A 25960-nucleotide genomic window follows, 5' to 3' on the forward strand; every position below is an offset into this window, starting at 1 on the left:
GCGGGGGCGGCGCGGAGCGGAGCGGGTCGGCCTTTCCCTTCGCTTCCCGGCGAGCGCGGCCCGGCCGGTGAGCGGCGGCCTTGGGCGGTGGCGTGCGGCCGGGGCGGGCACATGGCGGCGGGGGCGGGGGGGAAGGAGAAGGAGGCGGCGGCGGCGCGCGCGGGAGCGGCCGTTACCGGCGCGCGGGAAGGGCCGTTATCCGGTACCCACCCCCCCTCTGAGCCCCATCTCTCCCGCAGGATGAAGAGCGGCGCAGGCCATGGCGTGGCCCCCGGCCCGCGCCCCCCGCGGCCGGCGGGGCCGTAGGACGGCGGAGCCCCCTCACCCCCTATAGCGCCCCCCCCCCCCATTTAATTTTATACCTAATTTATTGATACTTTGGCCCACACCCACCCCCAAGCCATGGACCCGACCCCCGCAGTGCCCCCTGCCCCCATGGTGGGCTTCCTCTGGATGCTGGTCCTGGGCTTCATCATCGCCTTCATCCTCGCCTTCTCTGTCGGCGCCAATGATGTGGCCAACTCCTTCGGCACGGCGGTGGGCTCGGGGGTGGTGACCCTCCGGCAGGCCTGCATCTTGGCCAGCATCTTTGAGACGATGGGCTCCGTCCTCCTGGGAGCCAAAGTCAGTGAGACCATCCGGAAGGGCTTGATCGACATGGATGTGTACAACTCCACGCAGCAGCTGCTGATGGCGGGTTCGATCAGTGCCATGTCTGGTGAGGAAATGGGGATCGGTGAAAATGGGGGGGGGGGGGGGGGGGGGGGCAGCAAACCCCAAGGTGCCCTGCTGATGGCTTTCTCACCGGGCTTTTCCTTCTCCAGGATCTGCTGTGTGGCAGTTAGTGGCTTCATTCTTGAAGCTCCCCATTTCTGGTACCCACTGCATCGTTGGGGCAACGATTGGCTTCTCACTGGTGGCTGAAGGGAAAGAAGGTGTCAAGTGGTCTGAGCTGCTAAAGATCGGTAAGTCCAGGTTGTGTGACCATCTGTGCATGTCCTGGGCTTCCCCTTCCAGCAGCGGGATGCTGATCGTGTCTCTTCTCTCCCTAGTGTTGTCCTGGTTCATTTCACCCCTCCTTTCGGGCATCATGTCTGCTATCCTGTTCTTCCTTGTCCGGAGGTTCATCCTCTGTAAGGTAAGGGTTGTCCACCCATTTTCCAACACCTTGGGGCTCCTGGGTGCTCCCTTGTCTGCCCGTTGGACTGGTTGGTTGGCTTATGTGCACCGGAGCTTCTCCAGGCGCATCCGTCCTTGTGGTGACGCTTGAATGAGCCCTTCAGGAGGAGCTGAAGGGATGGGAAGGCTGGACCTGTAGCTGCTCCACAAAGCAGAGTCTGGGAGGTGCAGAGGCTTCACTCAACCTCCTCCAAAACATCTGGACCAGGAGTGTCCTGCCTGGCCTCAGCAGAAACAGCTGCAACTTCCAAGTAGTGAAGTAGCCCAGAATTGATAAGATCAGAGCTCCTTGTCGGGCTTTTCCTAACCCCTGGCCCAAGGCTGGACTTCCTCTTGTGCCAGGCGATGACTAACAGTGGTGGCTTTTTTTGAGCCAGGAGGGCCAGAATTGTCCCTGCTGCTGTGGAAACTGCACTTTCCTCCCATCTAGGGCTGTGGATGAACCCTGGGACACCCAGGCTGGCTTCAGGGACACACTCCCACTGTTGGGAGTGTCGGAAAGCCCGAGGAGAGGCATTGAGCACCCAAAGGTGCGATTGGGCTCCCCAAGGTGCTTGAAATGGAGGTGGCAGCTTTAGACCTCATCTTTCCGAGATGATGACAACCCTGGAGTGCAGGATGCTGCCAGCTCAGAGCAGGGGTATCCCACTGGCTGTACAGAGGAACTCCAGCATTTTCTTCTGCACGTTTGGGGTTAACTGAAATTATTTTTGGTCTTAACTCTAACTATTCCCAGTTCAAGAGATGTTAAGATCTTATCGCTGCTGGTTTCCACCTGACAGCCCTTTAAAACAATTCCGCGTCACCGCTGTCAGAGTAACCTTGCGTAACTGGCCTTTCAAAGCTGGGCCGGCCCCGTCACGCTTCCTTCTGGCGCTGAATGGTCCGGCTGCTCCGTCCTGCTCGGTGTTTGGGACCGCTCGGTGTGTTTGTACCGATGCTGGGCCCCAATTGCTGGGCAGCAGTGGAGATTAAGTGCTCCTGCTGCTCGGGCGAGGGCCTCTGTGCAGGTATGTGGTCAAATAAGCTGCTTTGTGAGTAAGGGACTCTTTTTTATTTTGTCCAAGTCAGCTGGAAAGAGGTAAAAAGCTTTGTCTGACAAATGGTTTTGTTTGGAAGAAAGAAATGGTTTCTTGATGAAAGAAAACTTACGTGCAGCTGGAGGCTGGGGACGTCTGCAGGCTGGGGAGCCTCAGGAGGGGTTCCGGAGCCAGGCAGTGCCCGCCTGCGGGCACAGAGATGTTGCAGCCTTGGGAGTGATGGGACACTGACCTGGTCCTGCCCCGGCTCCCTGGTGAGCCTCACGGGACCCACAGTGTTCTGCCACCTTCTCTACCCACCCCCTTCTCTGACGGTGGCAGCTCCTCACCCACCGCCGTGGGTTGTTCCCGAAGGGCTGTTGGGAGCTCCGGCTTTGGGCAGAGCTTGCAGGGGATCGGTGCTGGAGTCGCTGTCCCCTTTTGGGAAGGGGCCGTGGTGGGGCTCCTCGGCCGCGGTGCGGCCCTCGGTCAGGCTTTCCGCAGCGCTCGTCCTTGTTCTGCAGGTGGATCCTGTTCCCAACGGCTTGCGAGCGTTGCCCATCTTCTACGCCTGTACCGTGGGGATCAACCTCTTCTCCATCATGTATACCGGCGCGCCCTGTGAGTACCCGTCAGAATACTTGAACCTTGATTATAAAATTCTTTACAAAACCTCCATTAAATGCACGATTTACCCCTTTTTTGCTTTACAGGGCTGAAATCTCCTAGAAGGCGGCTGGCCTGTGCTGGTTACGGAAGGCTGCAGGCTAGCGTGCGCTGAGTTCTGGGCTAGATAGTTGCCCAACCAAAGAGACCTGCTCAAATTAAACCCCTCCAGACCTTTCTCCTTAGACTTCCCAGGACTGGCAGATCACATCCCTTCCCCTCCCCTTCTCTTACCTGTGCTAAAACTCAGGTACCTGCCGGCTGCTGCCGAAGAGGCTCCTCGGGCTGCCGGTAGTGAGGCTTAGGAGCAGGGACGGAGGCTGTGCCTCCCGATTCCCCTTGTCCCTAAGAATAAACTAATTCTCTCTGGCAAGAGCAGCTGGCACCTGTGTGGAGGAGTTTGTACTGGGGTTGGAAAAGCCAAATTGAAATGCTCGTTTGGCCATTGTGCAGGGGGACGGGTCGCAGGCAGGACTAGGAGAGGGCTTTGGCAGGGGAGAGCGGCTTTGCCTGCGGAGCCGGAGGCTCCGTGACCTCCAGCCGCCGGAGTGACTCGGCGTGAGCTGTTTTCGGTCTGAGAGTGGGTTTCCTGTTGTGGAGGAGTCACTGGAGGTGGGGTGAGGGCAGCAGTGCTGGCTCTGCAGGGTTTTCTCCATAAACAGTGGCTGGAAAAAATTGTGGAGGGATGTCAGCTTCTCCTTCCCTCGGTTTTCCAGCCCGGGGGAGAAGGCAGAGGGTTGCTGCAGTGCTGCTGGGGGCACTGAGGCCGCAAAGCAGCAGCGGTGCTGCTTGGAGATGGCTTTATGGCTTGGCAGCCCCGAGGTGGGTCCGTGTTTATTCCAAGCCCTCAGCTGCCGGAGGGGCTGGGTGAGCTCCGTGCCGTTGGTAGCCTTGGAGCCAGCTTTGGCGTAAGCAAACAGCCCAAGGCGTGGGTAAGGCGCTGCGGCGGTGCTGGTGGCGCGTCGGGAGCAGTAAGTTGTTGCCTGTGGCAGGAAATGCGGGAGTGGAGCCGTCACGGGCACCTGATGCCCCGGCCGGGGGCTGCAGCCGGCTGCGTCACGCAAAAATCCTCTGCTGAAAGTCACGCTGCGCGTGCCAACGCGTGTGCCCGGGTCACGGAACACCTCGGGTGCTCCGAACTTGCGCTGAAGCTCCCAGGAGTCGGGGAGCCCTCTTCCCCCGAGGAGTCGGTGGGACTCTGGTGGGAGCAGCCCTGCTCCTGCCTGTCCTCTCCCGGTGCGGAGGCCGCGGCGCTGCCGCAGCCGTGCCGGGTGACTTTTGTTCTGTGTGGTTTTTTTTTTTTTTCTTTGACATTGCAGCAAGCGAGGAGACAAGGGCTGTGCGGAGCCTCCGGGCCCTGCGCGGTTTGGCCATGGGAGGGAGGGAGAAGGGTCTGCACGTGGGAAAGATCAGCTTTTGGTGGGGGAGTCCATAACTGGGGGGGTTCTGTATGGGTTAAGCTCTCGGTTTCGATGCGGCCGGTGACGGTTCCCTGACGGTGTTTCTCCCTGGCAGGCGAATTAGCTCAGGGATTTTGCAGGTGATGGAGTTCCCCGTGTCGGGAAGAGCAAAGTCATGTGTCGAGGAGGCTTTTTCCCGGAGGTTTTCAAAGATCCGTTGTTTTATTTCCTAGTGCTGGGCTTTGACAAACTTCCTCTGTGGGGTATCCTCCTAATTTCGGCGGGGAGTGCTGTTGTCTGTGCTCTCGTCGTCTGGTTCTTTGTATGTCCAAGAATGAAGAAGAAAATCGAACGTAAGTAACGCCTCTCTCTTGTCGATCCTCCGGGGAAGGGCACGCTCGGACTAACGCACCGCTTTTTCCCAGAGGGCGATCCCATTAGCCGCAGGGCTGTTATTAGCAGCCGTCCTCGGCCGCCGTTATCGCTTAAGCGGCTCCACGGACCCTGAGTCACCGAGGCCCTCGGCGGGCTGCACCCCACACCCCAAACACCCCTCGGAGCGGGCGCCGCGGCGCTGAGCCGTGTCCGGGGGCGATCCCTGCGGGCGGTGGCACGCAGCCCCGCTCCCTCTGCACCGGGGCAGGAGACACCCTGGCTGTGATCCGCCGTGACCTTTAATCCCGGCGTACCTGCCCGGCAGCCCTTGGCCGGGCCGATGCCGATCACAAGTTTAAAGCTGATGAAATCCTTTCCCTGCAGCGCACACACAACATAATCCCTGTTGAAAGGCGGCCAAAAGAGCAGCGGTCCTGAGCTCTGCTCCTGCGAAGTGCCGGCAGCTCCCCGGGAGCTGCGTGTGGTCTCGCATATAAATTCCGCCCGCAGTCTGGGGCGCTTACAGAACCGGGGCCGAGGGGATGTTCAGTGTCCTCAAACTGGTGTAACTGGGGAGTGACACAGCTTTATGGCTGCCCTTGACGTTCTTCCAGCTGTTGGAGCTCCGGCTTTAACTCCTGCCTGCCGGAGAGCAGCGCTGGCGGGAGGAGGGGATGGGGGCGATGGGCTCTGCAGGGGCTCAATGCCAGGGTGAGGGGCTGGATGCCCCAGCCTGGCCCTCACCATGACGCAAACCAGCTGGAAAAGAGTCGTGTTTGCAACAAGGAGGTGGTTTTTGGTGTTGTCCGAAGGAGCTGACCTCATGTTTTCACCTGGAGAAAACAACCCTTTTCCTGGTGGAGGGGGAGTAACGGCCTCAGCTCTGGGGCCGGGTGGTGCCCGCATGGCTCTGCCCGCGCCAGGAAATGGGAGCTGGAGCGGAGCCTGGGCGGGCGAGTCCTGGCGGCGGGCTGGCGCTGGGGGGCTGGCAGAGGAGCCACCCCAGGAGCAGGTCCAGGAGCATCCCACGGCCTCCGGGAATGGGGATGGGACAAACATGGCTCAAAGAGGAACCTCTGCTGGGGGAAGGACAGGCATAAAAGCGCCATAATGGTGCTCACCACACCCAGTGTGGGTGGGGGGGTCGTCTAAAAATAGGAGATGAGCTGGCTTGTGATGGTCTGGCTGTTGTGCCTGGGACAAGGTGCGACTGCCCGGCAGTTTCCAAAGTTCAGGATGGGGGGGGGAAGCTGTGAACTTTATTTGGATGATGTGAATCCGAGAGGTGAGGGGCGCAGGCTCGCTCCCGGCGGTGGGTGCGGTGGTGGGAGGGGGTTTGATGGCAGCTGCCTCCCCTCGCAGGAGAGATCAAATCCAGTCCTTCAGAAAGCCCCTTGATGGAGAAGAACATCAGCCCCAAGGAGGACCACGAGGAGCCCAAGGTGCCCCCGGGTGATGCCAAGAGCCCCACTGCTGACGCGGGGCCGGCTGTGCCGCACCGGGCAGCGGTGGAGGAGAGGACAGTCTCCTTCAACCTGGGAGACCTGGAGGAGGCCCCGGAGCAGGAGAGAACCCCCAGCCTTGACCTGAAGGAAACCAGCATCGACAGCGGTGAGTGCTGGGGGGTTGACATGAGAGTGCTGGGGGGGTCTCCCCACCACCCCCTGGGTACCCCTGGGTGCTGAACCCCTGCCGTCTCCCTCAGCAGGAGCCGTGCGGCTGCCCAATGGCAGCCTTGTCCAGTTCAACCAGAGCATGGGCCACCAGCTGAGCTCTGGCGGGCAGTACCAGTACCACACCGTGCACAAGGACTCCGGCCTCTACAAGGAGCTGCTGCACAAACTGCATCTGGCCAAGGTGGGGGACTGCATGGGGGACTCAGGGGACAAGCCCCTGCGGCGCAACAACAGCTACACCTCCTACACCATGGCCATCTGCGGCATGCCGCTGGACTCGCTCCGCGCCAAGGAGGCGGAGGAGATGGAGAAGCTGACGTGGCCCGTGGCGGACACCAAGAAGAGGGTCCGCATGGACAGCTACACCAGCTACTGCAACGCGGTGGCGGATGCCCACCCAGCAGCTGATGTGGATCTGAACACGGCCCAGGTGGAGATGGGTGTCAGTGACCACAAGGGCAGCAGTAGCTCCCTAGAAGAATGGCATGACCAGGACAAGCCTGAGGTGTCCCTGCTCTTCCAGTTCCTGCAGATCCTCACCGCCTGCTTTGGCTCCTTCGCTCACGGTGGCAACGATGTCAGGTTGGTTGGGTTGGCAGGAGCGGTGGGGTTTCTAGCCGGGGCTGGTCCCCACCTCACCCAGAGCCTCTGGACCAGCTCTCCTTTCTCTTTCAGCAATGCCATAGGGCCCCTGGTCACACTCTACCTGGTCTATCAAACGGGCGACGTGGCAACTCCCATCTGGCTGCTGCTCTACGGAGGAGCAGGGATTTGCATCGGCCTGTGGGTCTGGGGCAGGAGAGTCATCCAGACGATGGGGAAGGATCTGACTCCCATCACGCCATCGAGGTAAGGTCTGCCATGGGGCAGGGGGAGGCTTCAGGCAGTTGTAGAGCTGCGTCCCACTCCTGGAACCCCTCTCCGTGCTCTCCTTAGGGGTTTCACTGCTCCAGTGGTGGAGCTGGGGGGTGTGTGGCCCTATAACACCTCCCTGTATCCCTCATGGGGGGCTGCGGGGGGGCTGGAGAGCCAAGTGGGAAAGGCGGCCCCACTGGGCAGGGTCTGCCTGGGGTGAGCAGTGCCAGGTCTGGCGTGGGCTCAGCCCCCCTGGCCATGCCGGGTGGTGCCAGGTGATCCCGGGTTTCTCATGCGCTTTCTGTCTCCGCAGTGGTTTCAGCATCGAGCTGGCGTCTGCCCTGACCGTGGTGATCGCCTCCAACATCGGCCTCCCCATCAGCACGACCCACTGCAAGGTAGGCGGGGGGGGGGTGGCAGGAGGGACTGGCACCGGCTCGCTGCCACCTTGGCATCTCCCAAATCCCGGTGCTAATAAGGCTGAGGCGATGCGGGAGGTCCTGGACTGGGCTGCTGGCTGCCCGTCAGGTCCCAGCTCTGCCACTCGCATCTCAATGTGGGGTGGCAGTGGCTGCCCAGGGCTGGGGGGAGTCCCTGGGTGAGGGGGGGGGCACTTGAGGGGGGTGATGAGAACAAAAACCCTTTTCATGGATGCCTGGGCTCTGCCAAGCAGCCACGGGAACACGGGTGCTGCAGTGCCTTGTGCCCCCCTCCATTGCTGCTCCGGGAACGGCAGCTCTTTGCCCAGACACTCTGCCTGGGGTCTGCGGGGTCCCCAGGGCTGGGGGGGTGGGGTGGGCAGACACCCGGTGGATGGCCACGATCCTGCTGAGCTGTGCCTGGTCCTGCGGGCAGGTGGGCTCCGTGGTCTCGGTGGGCTGGCTGCGCTCCAGGAAGGCGGTGGACTGGCGCCTCTTCCGCAACATCTTCATGGCGTGGTTCGTCACCGTGCCCATCTCGGGTCTCATCAGCGCTGCCATCATGGCCATCTTCAAGTACGTCGTGCTGAAGGTGTGAGGGCACTGGGGCGCTGCCCCCCCCTGCTGCTGCCTGCCCCCCAGAGCCGGGGAGGCTCATCCCGCTGTGGGATGGGGGTGACCATCTCTGGAGCTTCCTCAGTTCTGCCTAGTGTTGTCACTGAAGTATTTTTTTTTTTTTTAATATAAATGTCTTAGTGCTCAGTTCTGAGGGGGGGGTGCAGCGTGGAGGCTGTGCCCACCCCCAGAGTGACTCCCCTGCTGTGCTGTAGCTTTAGATGAGCAGTTACGGGAGGCCGCTCTTCTGATTTTTAATGACTTAATTAAGATTCCCCCGGCAGTGATTCCTCCTCCAGTAAGGACTGGGGCTGGGCTGTGCCCCGGGGGGGGCTGGGGGGACCCCTCCCCTTGCAGGCTGTGCTGTGTTCAGCTTTGCCTCCATTGCTGTAGTTGCCCAACCATCTGGCTTGGGGGGTCCTGTGGGGGGCAGCCCCCCAGCTGCCCCCTCACTGCTGCTACCTCGGACACAATAAAGGATTCCTTCGTTATTCCAGTGTTGCTGGTGGTCCCGCGCTAGTGGGGGTGCTGGTGTGGCTCTGGGCCACTGTCATGTGCTGCCTCATGGCCTCTGCCCTGGCACCCTGGCACCCACGCCCTGGGAGGAAGCCGGGACTGGGGCAGCTGATAAGGGCCCCACGTGGCCCCCAGTGTCACGGGACGGGCTCTTACCAGCCCAGCGTGCACCCCAGCCCCGCGGGGGGTGCTTATCAGGGCCCCACACCTGGGTGGGGGGGTGGCAGGTCCTGACCCTCTTGGCAGCCCTATGGCCCCCCCCCCCCCCGGCCCTGGGGCAGGAGCTGCTCCTGCTCTGTGTCCCCATCCCCAGGGATGCTCCCTGCTGGTCAAGGCCGGGCTCAGGGACCCGCGTCAGTGGGTCGGCACTGGGGTGTTGCAAGAGCTGTGGGCGATTGCAGCGGGACCCGGGGCTGGCACGGGTGGGTGGGGGCCAGCCTGGACCCCGGGGGGTGCTGAGCCCTGCGGGGGGGTAGAGGGATGGGGACAGGGGGACGAGTGGGCTTGGGAACGTGTCTCGTGGGATTTGGGATGTGCTGGGACTGGACTGTGTCCCATGGGACCTGACCCCTGGCTGCCAAGAGGGTCAGGACCTGCCACCCCCCCACCCAGGTGTGGGGCCCTGATAAGCCCCCCCCCGCAGGGCTGGGATGCACGCTGGGCTGGTAAGAGCCCGTCCCGTGACACCGGGGGACTCCTGTCCCCGTCCCTCCGGTGTGAGGTGCCTCCTGCCCCCCCATCTCCCGCCCCTCGCCGGCGGGGCCGGGGCGCCCATCGGGGCAGCCTCGGGGCGGCGGCGGGGCCGGTCCTTGACCCCGGTTAATGATTCGCCGCCGGGCGCTCCCCGCTGCCAGCGGCCCCGCTGGGCAAACACCGGCCCCGGGGGCTCCGCGACGGGGCGGGTGCCCGCGGCCGCTCCCGGCGCCGTCGGGGCCGGGGCCGTGGGAGGGCGCTTCCTCCGGGGGGCGGCTCGGGCACTGCCCGGGGGGGGGGGGCTGGAGGGCACGGGGGGCACTACCAGGGGGGGACACGGTCCGTGAAGGGGGAAGGGAGATCCTTTTGGGGGTGCACGGGGGGGTCACCGCCCCGTTTTGGGATGTATGGGGGGGCGCTGCCCCGTTTTGGGGTGCACGACGTGGGGCGCTGCCCCATTTGGGGGGGGCATGTGGGGGGACACTGCCTCATTTGGGGGCGCATTGCTCCATTTTGGGGGGGGCCACCACCCCGGCGTACCCAGGGTCCCGTCCCGGCTGTTGCTCCCGGGGGGGCCGGGCCGGGGGCCGGGGCGGGGCGGTCCCGCGGGGCCCCGTTAAAGCGGCGGCGGCCGGAGGCGGTGGCCGGAGGCAGCGGCGATGGGCAGCGAGGGGGAGCGGGGCCCGGCGGCGGCCCCGGCCCCGGCCCCGGGGCAGGGCGACCCGCGGGCGCTGCGGAGGGACTGCCAGCACCGGTGGGCCGGGGGGGAGCTAGGGGGGTAGGAGTTTGGGGGGTCGGGGGAGTCGAGCAGGGGCAGCAGGACGTGGAGCGGCGGGGAAAGGGTTTGAGGGAGCGGGTATAGGGGGGGGCACTTTTTGGGGGGGGTGCAGGACTTGGGGGAAGGACCGCAGAGGTGCAGGGAGGAGGGGGGGGAACACGACTCGGGGGGAGTGCGGGAGAGCGCAGAGGCCACCATCTCCCCTCCCTGCCCTGCAACACCGCCTCCCGCCCCCCCCCTCCCCGCCGCGGGCTCCTTTTCCAGCTCAAAAGCCCATTTTTCTGCTCCAGTAACTCGCTATGGGGCCTCTGGGCCAGGGCAGGCACGCAGTCCCCCCCGCAGCCCCCGGCCAAGGACGGAGGTCCCCATCCCCTCCTTCATGCCGCCCCCCCCAGTCCTAGACACCCCCCTCCACCCCATAACCCCCCCGCCCCCGATCACTCCCAGGATCTTTGTCAACCGGAGCCTTGCACTGGAGAAGATCAAGTGCTTCGGCTTCGACATGGACTACACTTTGGCCAGTGCGTTTTTGGGATGTGGGGGGGCTGAAATGGGGTGGGGAGCAGTGGGAACCCCCCCCAACCCCTGCCCACACCACCCCCCCACTCCACCCCAGTGTACAAGTCCCCCGACTACGAGGAGCTGGCCTTCGCCCTGCTGCTGGAGCACCTCGTCTCCATCGGGTACCCCCACGAGATCCTCGCCTACAAGTACGACCCCACCTTCCCCACCCGGTGAGTGCCAGCGGGTCTGGGGGGGACACAGGGGGCAGGGTGGGGGTGTCGGTGGGACCCCCACCCGCTGATGGGGCGTGCGGCACAGGGGGCTGGTGTTCGACGCCCTGTATGGGAACCTGCTGAAGGTGGACTCCCATGGGAACCTGCTGGTCTGCGCCCACGGCTTCCGCTTCCTCAAGGGGTGAGTCTGGGTCCCCCCCAGACTGGGGCTGGGGAGGGACAGGAGGGACCCTCGGCGTGGGGTGCAGCTCTGCCCTCCCTCCCCAGGGCTGAAATCCTCCACTATTACCCCAACAAGTTCATCCAGCGGGATGACATGAAGCGCTTCCACATCCTCAACACCCTCTTCAACCTCACAGGTGAGTGGGCCACCACCCCCACCCCGACCCCCTCACCCCATCGTGGGGTGCTGCCCTCCCCCCGTGCCCCCTGGTCTCACAGCCCCCTCCCCGGCAGAGGCCCACCTCTACGCCTGTCTTGTGGACTTCTTCACCAACTGCTCCAGATACGTCAAGTAAGAGGGAGATGGTGGGTGGGGGCTCGGACCTGATGGATCTGGGGTGGGGTGGAGGTCTCCCCTTGGCAGGGCAGACCCTTCACCCTCCCCCCCCCCCCCACCTTCTTTTCCGCACCGTTGCAGCTGTGACACCGGCTACAAGCACGGGAACCTCTTCATGTCCTTCCGCAGCATGTTCCAGGATGTGCGGGAGGCCATGGACCACGTCCACCTCTCGGTGGGGGCAGTGGGCAGGGGGCAAGGGGGAGGTCGCTGGGAAGGGGTTGTGATGCTGAGGGTGCTGGGGAGGCCCCGTCCTCCACTCAGGGCCAGACCCGTCCATGCCCTCTGCAGGGCTGCCTGAAGGAGAAGACTCTGGAGAACCTGGAGAAATACGTGGTGAAGGACGTGAGTGTCTGTGCCCCCCCCCAACACCAGCCCCCCTCGGCTGGGTCTCCATGGCCCCCTCACCCCCCACCATGCTGACTCGCCCCCCTCGCCAGCCCCGGGTGCCGCTGCTGCTGAGCCGCATGAAGGAGGTGGGGAAGGTCTTTCTGGCCACCAACAGCGACTACAACTACACCGATGTGAGTAGGGGGGGTCTGTGTCCGCCCGGCCCCGCCCCCGTGTGCTCCCCGTGCCCCCCCAGGTCCAGCCTGCCCTGGGGGGCACAGCGCAGGCAGGGGTGTGCCCCCGCCCAGGGGCAGTGGTGGAGCTGCCGGATGTCCTTGCAGGCCATCATGTCCTACCTGTTTGACTTCGGCCACGGGGACAAGGTGGGTCTGTGCCCGGTGTGGGGTCGGGGGGGGGGGGCGGGCATGGTGCCATCAGCAGCCACTCGCTGACCCTGGCACCTGGCAGCGCCCGTGGCGATCCTATTTCGACCTCATCGTGGTGGACACCCGCAAGCCGCTCTTCTTCGCCGAGGGCACTGTCCTGCGCCAAGTCAACACGGTGGGGGCCTATCGGGGGTGGTGGGCACCATATGGACACGGCAGGGGTGCCCATGGGCAAAGCACGGTGGCTTTGCCATTGGGTGGGCACTGAGCGGGCACAGGCAATGGTACCTCCCCGTGTCGGGGGGTTCTCTTGTCCTGCAGGACACGGGGAAGCTGCGCATCGGGACGTACACCGGCCCGCTCCAGCACTGCGCTGTCTACTCCGGTGGTGAGCGCCCGGCCAGGCTCCGTGGGTGGCACAGGGGATGTGTCCGTGCCATGGCCCTGACTTCTGGCTGTCGCAGGCTCCTCGGACGTGGTGTGCGACCTGCTGGGCGTGAAGGGCAAAGACATCCTCTACATGGGGGACCACATCTTTGGGGACATCCTCAAGTCCAAGAAGCGGCAGGGCTGGCGCACCTTCCTGGTGGTGCCCGAGCTGGCCCGCGAGCTGCAGGTCTGGACGGAGAAGAGCGGTGAGCAGCGCCCAGCTGGTGACACGGACCCTGCCAGGCCGGGCACGCGGCCGAGGCCGGCTGGGGGAGGTGGCCCAGGGCTTCCTATCGCCCTCAATGGCAAAACCGGCCCATGTGGGATGTGCCCTGATGGGTAGTGGGGGACGTTGCCAGGGCTGAGCCGGCTCCGTTGCCTTTGCAGAGCTGTTTGAGGAGCTGCGGAGCCTGGACCTCTTCCTGGCAGAGCTGTACCAGTGAGTGGGCACAGGGTGGGCAGTAGGCAGTGGGCAGGGGTGGGGGACCCTGCAGGCGAGCCTCCAGCCGGGTCTCTCTGTCTCCAGCCACTTGGACAGCAGCAGCAGCGAGCGCCCGGACATCAGCTCCATCAAGCGCCGCATCCAGGTGATGCCCACAGCATCGTCCCAGCTGGCACACAGCTCAGCCGCACCCCCCCCCCCGCCATGGGGGGCACCCCAGAGGGCGCTGGGTGCCCTGACCATCCTGCTGCGTCCGCAGAAAGTGACGCACGAGATGGACATGTGCTACGGGAAGATGGGCAGCCTCTTCCGCTGCGGCTCGCGCCAGACACTCTTTGCCAACCAGTTGATGCGCTACGCGGACCTCTACGCCGCCTCCTTCATCAACTTCCTCTACTACCCCTTCAGCTACCTCTTCCGGGCACCCCCTGTTCTGGTATGCAGCTCTTGGCCCCCTCCACACTCACCCACCGTGCCTCAGTTTCCCTCCCTGCCTGAGTAGGGTATAGGGCTGATGGTAGGCATTTGGTGGACACCCAGCCCCTTGTCTGGGAGGTGCTGGACCCTCTCTGTGAGCCTTCTCCCTGCCACAGATGGCACACGAGTCAACGGTGGAGCACGGCCGCCTGGACACAGGGGAGGCAGGCACGGCCCTGGCACCCTGGCTGGTCCAGCATGGGCACCCCGGCCAGCAGGTAGGTGGCAGGGGACAAGGGGGCAGAAGAGCACAGGGGTCCCAGCACCAGCACTCTGATACCAGGTGGGGTCCTGTGCCCACAGAGTGCCTCAACTCTGTTTTCAGGTTGCTGGGGTCCCCCAAGACTGCAGCGGGGAGGAGGATGATGATGGAGAAGCCTGAGCCCACCCCAGTGCCAATGCAGCTGACAGGTGCCAGCCCCCAGGAGGGCATGCAGTGGCCCTGGACCATTTGTGCTGGCAGACTGCAGCCACCTGTGGTCAGCCACCATCTCCAGTGACCACATGACAGCTGGTGGCCCTGGCCTGTGCCCCATGTCACACCTGTCCCAGTGCAGCGGTGCCCTTCTCCCGACTGCGCCAGGAGCTGGGAGAGGGGCCACCCCCAGGGCTGTCCAGTGCCCCCACTTTCACCCATGGCCCCCCCCCAGGCTGCTTCTCCCAGCCACACGATGCCAGCCTGGGGCTGCCTAACGCCAGGGATCCAGCAGCACCGCTGGTGCTGGGCAGCACTGGAAGTGGTCGGTGGTCCCAGCAGCTTCTGCCCTGCCAGCTTTGGTGCCCAGTGCTGGCCCCACAGCCTTGGGGCCTGGCTCGGGGGGGAGGTGGGTGGCTGTTGCTCAAGCACAGGGGGGCTCCGGAGGCAGCTGCTGCTCCCTGGGCATCCCTTTTTACCTGCTGTTACCCACTGCTGGTTTTCTGCCCTTTTCAGTTTGTAGAAGACCCCCAAACTCTTGGAACCGCAGGAACAGCACACTGGCTATTTTAAAGGAAAAGGGCTTTGCCCCCACGCCTGGGGGCAAAGGGCAGCTCTCCAGTCCTTGACCAGCAGCTGGGCCAAGTGCAAGCCCTTGGGCAGAGGGTGGCAGCCCCAGGACACCCCCACCTCTGCCAGCACTGTCCTGCGCCCCAGAGCAGGGGCCGGAGCCAGCCCTGCGCTCACACTTCCAGGTGCTGCTCCCAGACCCCTTCCAGCATGGAGGGGTCTCAATAAAGGTGCTGAGCCCCCGGTGGTGGCTGTGTCATGAGGCGGCAGAAGGGTGGGATGAGGACAGGGCTGCTGGGGATGGGAAGGGAACGGGGCTCCCTTCCACCTGTCACGGCAGCCACACCGCTTCACTCCTGGCAGCAGGGAAACCGTGCCAGCCCCCAGCAACCAGCCCCTCACCAGCAGCCCTGTGCTGCCACCTGCTCTGGGTGCAATGTGTGAGGTAGGGGTCCTGGGTGCACTAAGAGTGCTTGGCTGTCCCATCCCAGACCCCCAGCCGTGTCCAGGGGCCTGGCCTGCGGCATGCCAAGACCTCTGCACCCCATGTGTGCCACCTGCAGCATCCTCGGGGCCTGTGCGGAAGCCACTGTGGCCCCACGGGTACCCCAGCCCCCCCCCCCCCCCCCCCCCCCCCCCAAGTCTGGCATGGCTGGTGCTGCCACGCTGCTTTGAGACACTGGGTCTGTGCGTGCCTCTTGGCAGGGAACGCCGTGCAGGTAGGGCACAACGCCACTCTGGAGCAAATCCCTCAGGCCATCTTCCAAAACACCGGGAGGTGCCTGGAGTGCTGCAGTCTCCCTGACATCATCCTCCAGCGGGAAAAATTGGGGTGTGTGGCACAGCAGAGGGGCCGAGGGCAAGCCCGGGGGCACGGCCCGTGTCTCCCAGCCCCAACCTGGCACACTCCTCTCTGCTGCAAGTTTTGTGTATTTAAAATGGGGCTTACACAGCGGAAACGGGCTCACTCGGAGCCACCCCCGCGAATTTACATCCCAGAGGCAACTCCAGAGGCATTGGAGCGTGTGCGAGGCAGCACAGGGCAGCAAGCGGCCTGCATCCCGCCGGGAATCGCTCAGCAGCGCTCGGGGGGATACAAACTCAAACCCTTCAGCTCCGCCACCTCTGGCAAAGCCTCGTTTTTGCGGAAGAAGAACTGCGCGTCCTCCTCAGCATCCAGGATTTCGCTGAGGGATGACACCACAGGGTCGTGGTCCTGCAGCATCTCCGGGTAGCGGCTCCCAACTCGCTCTATCCGCAGCGAGCGCCGCACTGGCGTCACCAGTTTCAGCTCCTGGCCTTCCAGAAACTCCTTTCTCCTGCAGAGAGGACGGATGCTGTTAGGTAAGTGCTGCAGAGGAGCGTTGGCACAGAGGGTGCTTGCTGCCAGGAGCGGGCAGCTCAGCCTCACCTGGATGCAGACGTGACTTGCAGCTTGATGGAGACAGGGAGGCGGGTCAGGGACCTCCCTGTCGGGTGGGGAGTCGCCACCACGTGCTCCCTCTGGCTCCGGCAAGGCGTTGTAGGCTCCCAAGGAAGAGGCTGCTCGGCCTTTTTCCCTGGCAGGAGAGGAAAAGGGCAGCACAGTCACAGAGAGCAGCAGCTGGGGAGGGATTGCCACACCGTGGCGAGGGCACCTTGCTACGGAAGCGTGCTGCGCCAGGACTGTGCCCAGCCCCAGCAGAGGAATCTTGCCCCATTTTTGAGAATCTTGCCCCAGCAGCAGGGAAGCCCAGCGTGCCCACGCCGCAGCCTGCCAGCCACATGCGCACGTTACCTTCTGACGTTTGGTCTCCGGCCTTCAAAATATCAAGGACAACTTCTCTGAGCTCCTGCAGCGGCTGCAGAAAACACAGAATGCGGGTCAAGCTGGGAGTTAAAACTGAAGAGCAGGAAAGGTTTTTGCTGCATCGCACACCCCATGCTGGAGACAGTGGGAAAAGGCTGCAGAATTCCCCCTTCTCTGAGTGAGATCTGTCAGCGGATGGGCAAAACTGGGCAGATGCCACCAGATGTTGCCATTACGCTTCCCGGCCCAGCACAGAGCTGCCATCACGTTGCCTCTGGCTACAGCCCTGACACAGTGCAGGGTGTGTGTCCCCCCGGCCTCCCCCAATCCCGTTCGTGCCCGCGCAGCACCGCCTGCTCGGCCGGTTAAAGCCAAAGGTGTTTCTACAGGACAACACGAGACCGGCAGCTCTAACAGGCTTTTTTATCAGTGACTAGTGCTCCTAACCTCATCCCAAAATCCAGCCTCTGGATCCTGAGGAAAGCTGCTGGTGCAGAGGCAGAGGACGCGGGGAGGTACAGGAGAGCCGCGTGCCTCACTCACCGCAGCTCCGGCGCAGACCGCCGCCTTGTACAGCCCCGTCACGTCGAACGTGCCGCTCCGGGCCAGCAGCTTCGCTTTGCAGATCCAGAACTTGGCAAACTTCTCCGCCTGGGGCACGCGGGACAGTACTGCAGCCAGCTCCTCTGCCTGGACACCCTGCAAGAGGGAGGGCAAGGTCCCAGAGAATGGCGTCAATGGCAAGGGCCGGAGCACGTAACCACTCTCCCAGCGCTCTCCAGGAAAAGAAGGGTCTGAAGAATCTGTTTTTTCCAAGTCTCCTGCATGACTGTGGCCTAACAGCTTTCCTGCCTCTGTTTCCCCCTCGGGAAACGCGTATTTCAGAGGGATGTTGAGGGACAGACTCTTCAGTGCCGGCACCAGTGGAGCTGCTAGCCCCCAGCACAGGGCTAGTGGCCAGCATTCCCGGAGGTGACACTTCCCAGCAGCCGTGAGGCCCACCAGGGCTGCACCTCACACTGGCTCCATCAGCTGCTGCAGATTCCTGCACTTCCAGGCACTGGGACACCCGCGAGCCCCATATCGCTCCGTGTAACTCGTTAGTGCGTCTCGCCGCACACCGTTGCCTTATCCATAACTCCACAAGGACTTTTACTTTTCCTGTGCTGGATGTTACCCCCCGAACTGGTGCCAAGCAGGAACGCTTGCTCCAGACCTCTCTGTGCCGGTGGGGGAGAAGGAGCCCTCATCTCCTAGGATGCTCCAGGAGAAGAGGAGCCGGCTCAAGCAGCCCCTTTCCCATTCCCACCTCCTCAGCGAGCTTCAGGCATTCAGCCAATACACTGTGGATCTTCTCCAGGCAGAGCTGCTCTGGTTTCTCCGGCTTCTCCTTCTCCTTGACATTTCTCCAGGACAGCTTCACTGGGTTTTTCTGAAGCAGCGTCATAGGTGGCCGCTTGTACGTTTTGCCTTTGGATGCCAACCACTCCTCCAGCTGTTTCCTGTCAAAGGACCAAGGGCTCACCGTTACCACCCCAGCGGACTGCCAGCACGTGCCAGCCTACTGTTTTCCCTTGGAATCTCCCTCCAGCTGGCTTCAGCTGCTCCGGAAGAACCTCTACATCTGCCCTAAAATAGCAGCCGCACTCTTGGCGGGGAAAGGAAAACCCTCTTGGGTTTCAACACCTCGAAGATAAACCAGGAGAGCGGCCACACGCTCTCCTCCTGCTTACTGAATCAGTGCCAGAGGAACCCAGGGCACCACCAAACCGCATCCCTACCCTCCTCTTCTGGGGCACCAGCCTCCAAACAGGCATACACCGCTCATGGGGGCACTTTGCACCCTGCTTTCAGCAGGTCAGTGGTGGTTCTCCCAGTTAAACGCTTCCAACTCTGCTGTGCCCCAGAGGCAGTGACAGGGTCGGCCGAGGCTGCTACTTACTTACGGTCCGCAGCCGATGGGGTCTTGGGAACACGCCTGGCCTGTGGCACGCTCGCCTTTGGCAGCTCTGGTTTGAACCTCTCTCTCCCATCCCGAAAATCATTCTCAGCTGGTCGAGTTTTGGAGCCATGGGTGCCGCAAGGCTGGTTTGGGGGGGCTGTCACTCGGGATGCTGCTGTGTGCCCGGGAGGCATCGCCTTCATGTCCTTCCTGCCCGCCCCCCCCGGAGCTGCGGGCCTTTGCCACCGCGCTGGGCCACCCGGTTTCAGGCTGGAGCTCAGGTTCGTGGTTCCCTGGGGCCTGCTGGGGGCTAGAGGCTTTGTGGGAGATCTTTTCAGCTGTGGGGGTCTGCTATGGTGCTTGAGGCCTCCTGCTGGAAGTGTGCCGAGTGGCTTTCCTGGGGGTTCCCCTGCTGTTTTGGATTTCTCTTGGTTTGCTCCTGGTTTTTTATGGAGCACACGAGCAGAAGCAGTAAGTGACCGAGGGGGCTGCAGCGGCTGAGTTCTGACACTTGGTTTTTGAAATGTGCTCTTTGAGCCTGGCAGAGTTTTGCTGAATGTACCCTGAACCAGCTCTTCCTTAGCCCGGTGGCTATTAATTCTGTCCTTTGGGCCTGTCACGGTTCTCGACAGCGCAGCTGAGCTTTGCCTAGGAGCCAAGACTCTCCTGTTCCCGAGATTGTTTCCATCAGACTTTAAAACTCTGTTCTGCACAGGGCATGTAGAGATCTGTGCTCGGATGTTCTCTTTGTTGCAGACCAGCCTGTCCTGCAGACCCTCGTTTAGGGAGCAAGGTGCCTCCGGAGGGGGGTGGTCACCTTCAGCCCGATGTGCTGCAGCAGTGACAGTCTCCTGTGCAGGCTTCTTGTTCCTGTCTGGATTTGGGTGGCCAGAGTTTGAAGCTGGGAGCCTCCCTCTGGGCTGTGTAGAGCAGCTCACGCTTGGCACGAGCCCCTGGGAAAGCTTTGTGCTCTTCCTCGGCTGCTCTGGACGCGCCACTGCCGCTCTCTGGGATGTATTCGAAGACTTCTGCTGAGCAGCATGGCCAGTGTGCTGTGTGGATTTGGCACCGAGCTTGCCGTCCCTCTGAGCACCCTTTGGCACGTTTCTGAGAACGTCCTTCTTGTTCCTGTCAACCTGGAGAGACAAAGCAAACCTCAGCTGCCTCCAACCCACCAGCTTGCCCCTGCCCCAGCCCTGCTAGCCCAGGGGATGTCCACGGGAAGGCTCATGGTGACAAAGCAGCTGTCAACAGAACAATGACACAAGACCCACTAGCACATGGGCAGAGGATGAGTCTCCCACACCAAGTTCCTCTGAAAAATGATTAGTTGACTTATTGCTGGCTACTTGGCAATCTGCTGACTGCACCCCGTTTGGGTCAGGAACTCACCACCCTGGTTTGGGTACCCTGTTCTGCCCAGACTCACTTCAAGTGCGAAATACAAAACTGGACTCAGAAGATTTCTACTTACACCATCTAGCTTAGAACCTGGTTCTAAGGGTGGATTCGGGCGATTCCTCTGGTCCTTTGAAAAGGGTCTGTAGGAAGTTAAACGATGTGCCAGGTTATTTAACAGCTGTTGCAGAAAAGGTTAAATATCTAAAACACTGCTCCTTGGCTCAGTCACACCTTTGGAAAACTAAGAGCTGCCAAGGAAGTACCACGTAATATTAATTCTTTTTCTTTTGGGTGGCAACAGAAAAGCAACACAAAACATGGACACCCAAGGCTGTCACCAAACTTGTGGCTTCCACCGACAACAAAAGTAACCAAAATGGTTTTTGCACACAGAGGGGCCCAGCAGGCAATGGGTCTGGAGGGCTCCTGGTGCTGCTGCCCCTGGCTGGCATCCTGACCTGCCCTGCGTGCCGCAGGCAGCTGAGGTGCGTCCGAGCCAGCTGGCACCACGCTGCAGGTGCCGGCGGTGTCGGAGCACATCCGTCAGGGTTTGCTCCGCCACGGGGAGCTGCAGCGGCTGGTTCACAAGCTCCTCAGCTGCTCGAGTCCTGGCAGCGACGCGGGGAGGTGGGACAGCAGCCCTGGCTGTCAGCTCCCCCCATCCTCTCCTCCTCCCTGCAGTGCAGCCCTCTGACAGCAGCCAGCTGCGGGGTTCTCCCACCTCTCTGCTCCAGAGCTGGCAGCTCGGTCATTAAGGAAGACTGATGCCCGTGCAGACATTTTTCTGGAGTGAAAGAGCCCGGAGAGTTCGGGCATTGTCCTCTGTTCTGCACAAGTGACGAACTATGCCGTAAAGAAAGATCATGACTCTTCTCTCCTTATTTCTATTGTATTCCCAGAGCCTGGCACCAGGGACTCGGTTTGCCCTTTCTGGTCTCTGATCCTGCTTCCCTTTATCTTCTCTCCACAGAGAAGTTTTACGGCTTCCTCCCACAACGACGTCATGAGAAACACTCACTGCAACGGGGAGTCTTTCAAGCGTTCCAGTTTGCCAAGCGCATCAGCAGCTCCATTTCAAAGCTTTGCAGAAAAGCGCCGCGCTACCCGCAGCCTCACAGCGGCACATCTGCACGGAGCCCGGTCCAGAGACACTGAGCAAGGCAGCGAAGGGCTCCCAGTAACTCATTTAGCAGCTGGCTGTACCCATTTCCTTTTAAATGCCCCGAAAACGCCCTTGCCTGCTGTTAACCTCCCCCAGGGGGCCACTGACAGCTGCAATTAAAAAGCAGCAGACTTGAACCACCCTTTCTTCCAGACCTGGTTACCAAGCTGAGCTGTCGGTGCCAAGGCCTGTTCTGTCACACCCAGGAGCGGGGATGAGAAAGTCGCCCGGCCACTCGGAAAATAGCCAGACGAGTCAGCTTCGCCTCAGAGAATCACTGAGCGATTTGGGGTGGGAGGGACCTTTACAGATCATCTAGTCCCAGCCCACCATCCTTCTGACTTACTTTGCACTCAGGCGTTGCAGATATTCTCTGGCTGCTTCGTGCTCCTGGAGCCACATTCTCCGCTCTCCTGCAAAGAGACGGCAGAAAAAGCCGTGCACACCCCACGACCTCGTTATTCGGAGAGCCGATAACTACGGATTTCTTTTACATGCACAGCACCACCACGCAGCTCTCCCACCCTCCCTGCCCAAGCCTGGCAATGCTGTTCCCAGAAATTCCTCGAGTGTTTCCATGCACATGACACTGCCCGGAGGCTCGTGCGCACACAAAGACTGGGGCACTCTGACGCTCATGGTGTGACGCTGGTCAAAACCCCAGTGGCGTGGGGCTTAGTCAGTTTGCAGAAGTAAAGAGGAGGTGTTGCTGATGACCCGGCTTTGGCTACGCATCCCATGAGCCTGTACCTCACTGTGGCCGAGCCCTCTGCTAACAGCCAGGAGCATCTCAACTGCAGGGGCAGGACATTCCCAGTTTGGCTGTGGTACTGGGGCATCTCACAGCAGGGACAGCCCGGCCTGGCTGGAGTCCAACATCGCCCTGTCCTCAGGGCCTCGCCCTTGTCCCTAAAGCTGGCCCACCCTCATCCGATAGCCCACACGCCCAGGGTCCTGAGGGCACCTCAGTCATCCCCACCAGCCCCCTGCCCCCCAAGCCACCCCATGCCCTTGATGTTGCTCCCCAAGGCCTCCACAGAGCCCCAAGAGCAGCACACCACCCTGGGTGCCCCCAGTCTCCAAGGCACTCCCAGGCACGCCCCGAGCCCACCCACACGCTGCCTGCCCTCCCAAACCACATCAACACTCCCATTTCATGGGTCACTCCCCGCACACCCTTTCATGTACGCAACACCCTCACGCCCCCAGACCTCCCCAACTTTCCTCCCCAAGTCCCAGCAGCCACCCAGTCCATCCCTGCCCCTCTCCACCACTCCCCAAGGCAGGCCCACCCACCCCACCAGGCCAGCCAAGCCTATCTCGGATCACCCCCTGCCCCCCCAGCACTCCACAGATCACCCCTACCCCCCCAGCACCCCGCAGATCACCCCCTGCCCCCCCAGCACCCTGCAGATCACCCCCTGCCCCCACCAGCACCCTGCAGATCACCCCCTGCCCCCACCAGCACCCTCCAGATCACCCCCTGCCCCCACCAGCACCCCGCAGATCACCCCTGCCCCCCCCAGCACCCCGCAGATCACCCCTGCCCCCCCCAGCACCCCCCATTCCACGGGCACTCGCCATCACCACAGAGTCCCCCCAGACCGTACCTAGCGGGGTGTCCCACCCACCCCAGAGGGCCTCCCACACTCCCGCCCCACAGGGCCCTCATCGCCCACAGCCACGGGGGCGCACTCCGCCCCACATCAGCCCCTGCCCCCCGTCACCTCCCACCCCGCAGAGCGCCCCGCGGCCTCCGCTCCACAGGGCCCGCCCCCAAGCCCGCAGCGTCCGCAGCCTCACGGGCCTCCGCCCGCCCGTCACCGTCACCCCCACCCCATGGGACCCCGCCGGCCCCTCACCCTCCGTGGCCGCCCTCGCCCGCTCCGCGCCAGGCGCTCGCCTCAGCGCAGACAACGGCCCCGCCAACCGCCGCGCCGCGCTCATTGGCCACCGCCTTCTTCAAACCGACCAATGGAGAGCGCAAAACAGCCGGCTGCGCGCGGGGCTGGCGGGCGGGGAGAGCCGTGATTGGTTAGAGGCGGGCAGGGGGGCGGTGACAAAGTGTCCCGGCTGGCAGCGTTGTTCACTGCGGGGCGGGGCGGGCGGGGCCACAAAGAGGGCGGGGCTCGTTCGGCGCAGGGGGCGGGGCGAGGGCGGGGCGAGGGCGGGGCGAGGGGCACACATGGCGCCGGAGCCTGCCCCGTCAATTAGACCCGTTGTCCTTCAATTAGCGGGCGGTGGGGCGGCCTGGGCATGCCGCATCGTGCAATGGCACACAGTGCCACGGCATGCCATGTCGTGTCATGCCAATGTCATGTCAGGCCACGCCATGCCAGACCATGCCATGCCACACCGTATCATGTCATGCCATGCCAATGTCACGCCGGGCCATGCCATGCCATGCAATACCACGCCACACCATGCCATGCCGTGTCACAGCACACCACACCGTGCCATGCCACTCCACGCCGCACCATGTTGGACCGTGTCACACCATGCCGTGTGGCACCACACCGCACCACGTGATGTCACGTCGTGCCAGTGCCCACCACGCCATGCCTCAGCAGTGGGTGGTGGCAGCGGCTGGGGTGAGGTGGCAGCTCTAGGGTAGCTGCTGGGGGCTGCGGGTGACCCCCACCTGTGCGATGCCCACCTCAGCCACCACTGCAGGGCGAGCATGGAGATGGGGCAGTGCCGAGGCCTGGGGTGGTCCCAACGCTGAGGGGGTTGCCCCCCACCCCCTGGCTTTGCCCGCAGGCCTGGAAAGCTCGCAGAAACAGTGGGATTTTCCAGCCATAAACCACCCCCACCTCATTTAACCCCCGGAGCACACAGCGCTGAGCGACGCCATTTGAGAAATCTGTTCCCAGCTCCACCAGCAACAAACACTCCCATTCCCAATAACGAAACCACAATATTTCCAATAAACTGGATATATAAAGTTAAAAGCAAGGGCTGGACACCATAAATAAGTACAAAAGCCGTGCCAGACACCATAAATAAGTACGAAAGCCGTGCCGGGCACCATAAATAAGTGTGAATGGGGGTGACTGGGGCCCACGGGGCCCAGAGCTGCTATTTCACCTGAAATAGAGGGGGCAGACAGGGGTCCCCGCTCGGGGGTCTGTACTCGGTACATACAGCCTGAAAACCGGCGACTGCCGGTTGGGTTGGGGCGCGGGAGCTCCTCAGCGCCCGCTCAGCTCGTAGGTGGCAATGTTGACCTGGTCGGGCTGGTTGGTGATGCCGACGGGCTGGCGGGGCTGCAGGGAGGTGCAGATGAACCAGCCGGGGAAGGCGGCGGACTCGAAGCGGGTGGTGCCTTCAGCCGGGCTGTCCAGGCGGTAGAAGATGAAGCGAGTCAGCTCCACGCTCTCGATGTCCCTCCTGATGTCAGCTTCCTGCAACCGGGGGGACAAGGTTCAGCGGGGAATGAAGCCCCCAGCCCCGTGGGGGACGGAGGTGGCGGGACCCCCCCCCTCACCTCCAGCTGCAGCACGGGCTCAGCGCCGCTCATCACGCACGACATGTAGAGTTGATAGCCCTTGATGCCCAATGCCACGGGCACCCGCCCGGTCCCCGGGCCACCCTGTGATGACCGGGGACGGTACAGAGCGATGTTGAGCTTCACTGCAGACAGAACGGATGAGTTAATGGGTGGTCCCGGGCCTGCGGGTTGGCTCCCGGGTGGTCCTGGGGTTGGGGATGGGCACATTGAGTTGGGACCAAGTCACCTCACCTTTCCGCCCCGCAGAGGGTCCCTGCAGGTGCAGGGCCACCAGCTGGGTGGGTGACTCCAGCACGAAGCACTTGTGGTCGATGTCAAGGATGTCGAAGGACTGGGAGCGGGTGTAGCGGTAGACAGGTGCCCCAGCGTGGCTGCTCTTGATCTGCTGGAAGGAGACGGGCTCTGCGGGGAGGGAGGTGGTCAGGGGAATGCTGATGCACCTGGGTCCAAGAGCCTCCCCCAAGAGCACCCCCCGGCTGGGGTGACACCCCCGACACCACCCCCTCACATACCGAAAATATCATCCAGGAAGCCCCCGAGGTCACTGTCGGCAAAGTCCCTGTGTGCCGGCCGCTTCAGGAGCTTGGTCACAGCCGCCACAAGGACGGCAGCCTGGCGAAAGGTCCTGGCGGGGTGCCCCTTGGTCACTGTCACCTGGATGCCCACTCCAGGTGATGTCACCTCCGAGTCCAGGAGGGGTTTCTGGGGAGACAAGAGGCCATGGGGTGAGAGCCTGGCTTCCCCATCACGAGGGTCTCGGGGCCATTCCCATCGCCCCAGTGTTACCTTCCGTGGGCAGGGGCAGTCAGAGCTGTAAAACGTCTCCTCGTTCAGGCTGGAAGGGAAGGAGAGATGGTGAAGCCAGGGCCACCATGGCACCAGAGTGGCATGGTGTCCCCAGTGTCCCCTCCCAGCACAGCCATGCTTACCTGCTGCTCTCCAGTGTGTCCAAATCAGGGACGAACGCCATCTCTTCCGCTGACTGCGAAAACCTGGGAGACAGAGACCTGCCGGTACCTGCCAGCTCTCGGCTGCCTGTCCCTGCCTGTCCTGCCCGCAGCGTTGCTCGGGCACTCTCTGAGCGTGGCATCAGCGCAGTGGGTTTTCAAGAGCTGCTGGAAGGAAGCACCGTCAGAGCGGAATTTCCATCTTTTGCAACGCCTGGGGCTGCCCATTTCCTCTGGTGAAACTGGGAGGGCTGGGGGGTGGGCTGCCCACAGGCAGGGCTGTGGTGCTGAGCGAGGGGCAGAGCTGGTGTGTGGGGCAGAGAGCGGGTGCGATGTTTGGGGTCAATGTGTGGGGTGAGTGGTCGTGTGCTGGGCTGACCCAGCAGGGACTGCCCGAGCCCCAGTCCCATCCTACTGGGGCCGCGATGACGTCTGCCCTCGTCGGGGCTGGGGACTGCGGCTGCCCCAGAAGGAGGCAATGGCGCAAGCACTGCTGCTCCGCTGTTTCCTCACAGCTTCCCCCTGCACTTCCCAGGCCCATGGCTCCGCGGCCGGCAGGGCCCTCTCCATCACCCTGCCTATTCCCACAGCTTCAATATCGGAGGGCACAGAACCCTGCTGTCCCCTTGGTCTCTTGTGCCCACCCATGCCACCCTGGGGACATGGTCTTTG

At 62.8% G+C, this 25960-nt stretch overlaps 4 protein-coding genes across 6 annotated transcripts; 2 read left to right on the top strand and 2 right to left on the bottom strand.

Moving 5' to 3' along the window:
* Positions 1-326: 326 nt before the first annotated feature.
* Positions 327-8497, top strand: SLC20A1 (solute carrier family 20 member 1). 2 transcript variants are annotated; one of them, XM_086628175.1, is made up of 10 exons: positions 327-718; positions 825-965; positions 1053-1138; positions 2723-2819; positions 4498-4617; positions 6002-6256; positions 6345-6897; positions 6991-7164; positions 7484-7568; positions 8026-8497. In XM_086628175.1, the coding sequence occupies exons 1-10, from the start codon at positions 403-405 to the stop codon at positions 8185-8187; spliced, it is 1989 nt and encodes a 662-aa protein (XP_086484301.1). In that variant the 5' UTR covers positions 327-402; the 3' UTR covers positions 8188-8497. The 2 variants fall into 2 exon arrangements, with proteins under 2 accessions (XP_086484301.1, XP_086484300.1); XM_086628174.1 differs by having other exon boundaries at positions 6002-6250; positions 6348-6897.
* Positions 8498-10072: 1575 nt separating this feature from the next.
* On the top strand, positions 10073-13985 carry LOC147526687 (cytosolic purine 5'-nucleotidase-like). Its single transcript, XM_086628176.1, has 18 exons — positions 10073-10167; positions 10639-10712; positions 10808-10925; positions 11014-11109; positions 11196-11287; positions 11385-11442; positions 11569-11662; positions 11779-11832; positions 11928-12011; positions 12159-12200; positions 12259-12378; positions 12525-12591; positions 12668-12838; positions 13020-13071; positions 13159-13219; positions 13334-13510; positions 13668-13769; positions 13877-13985. The coding sequence occupies exons 1-18, from the start codon at positions 10073-10075 to the stop codon at positions 13931-13933; spliced, it is 1614 nt and encodes a 537-aa protein (XP_086484302.1). The 3' UTR covers positions 13934-13985.
* Positions 13986-15175: 1190 nt separating this feature from the next.
* Positions 15176-20208, bottom strand: CKAP2L (cytoskeleton associated protein 2L). The gene is made up of 8 exons (XM_086628010.1): positions 20140-20208; positions 19742-19846; positions 18268-19403; positions 17635-17827; positions 16869-17024; positions 16314-16377; positions 15948-16095; positions 15176-15855 (listed from the first exon to the last, which is right to left on the bottom strand). Exons 1-8 carry the CDS (start codon positions 20206-20208, stop codon positions 15612-15614), a joined length of 2115 nt encoding a protein of 704 aa, XP_086484136.1. The 3' UTR covers positions 15176-15611.
* Positions 20209-24021: 3813 nt separating this feature from the next.
* On the bottom strand, positions 24022-25311 carry LOC104374678 (interleukin-1 receptor antagonist protein). Of its 2 annotated transcripts, XM_086628104.1 has the most exons (6): positions 25271-25311; positions 25128-25176; positions 24854-25043; positions 24573-24743; positions 24318-24463; positions 24022-24234 (listed from the first exon to the last, which is right to left on the bottom strand). In XM_086628104.1, the coding sequence occupies exons 1-6, from the start codon at positions 25309-25311 to the stop codon at positions 24022-24024; spliced, it is 810 nt and encodes a 269-aa protein (XP_086484230.1). The 2 variants fall into 2 exon arrangements, with proteins under 2 accessions (XP_086484230.1, XP_086484229.1); XM_086628103.1 differs by having other exon boundaries at positions 24854-25176.
* Positions 25312-25960: the final 649 nt, after the last annotated feature.

This window comes from Tauraco erythrolophus, chromosome 29, assembly GCF_009769465.1.
Source record: "Tauraco erythrolophus isolate bTauEry1 chromosome 29, bTauEry1.pri, whole genome shotgun sequence".
Classification (NCBI taxonomy): Eukaryota; Metazoa; Chordata; class Aves; order Musophagiformes; family Musophagidae; genus Tauraco; species Tauraco erythrolophus.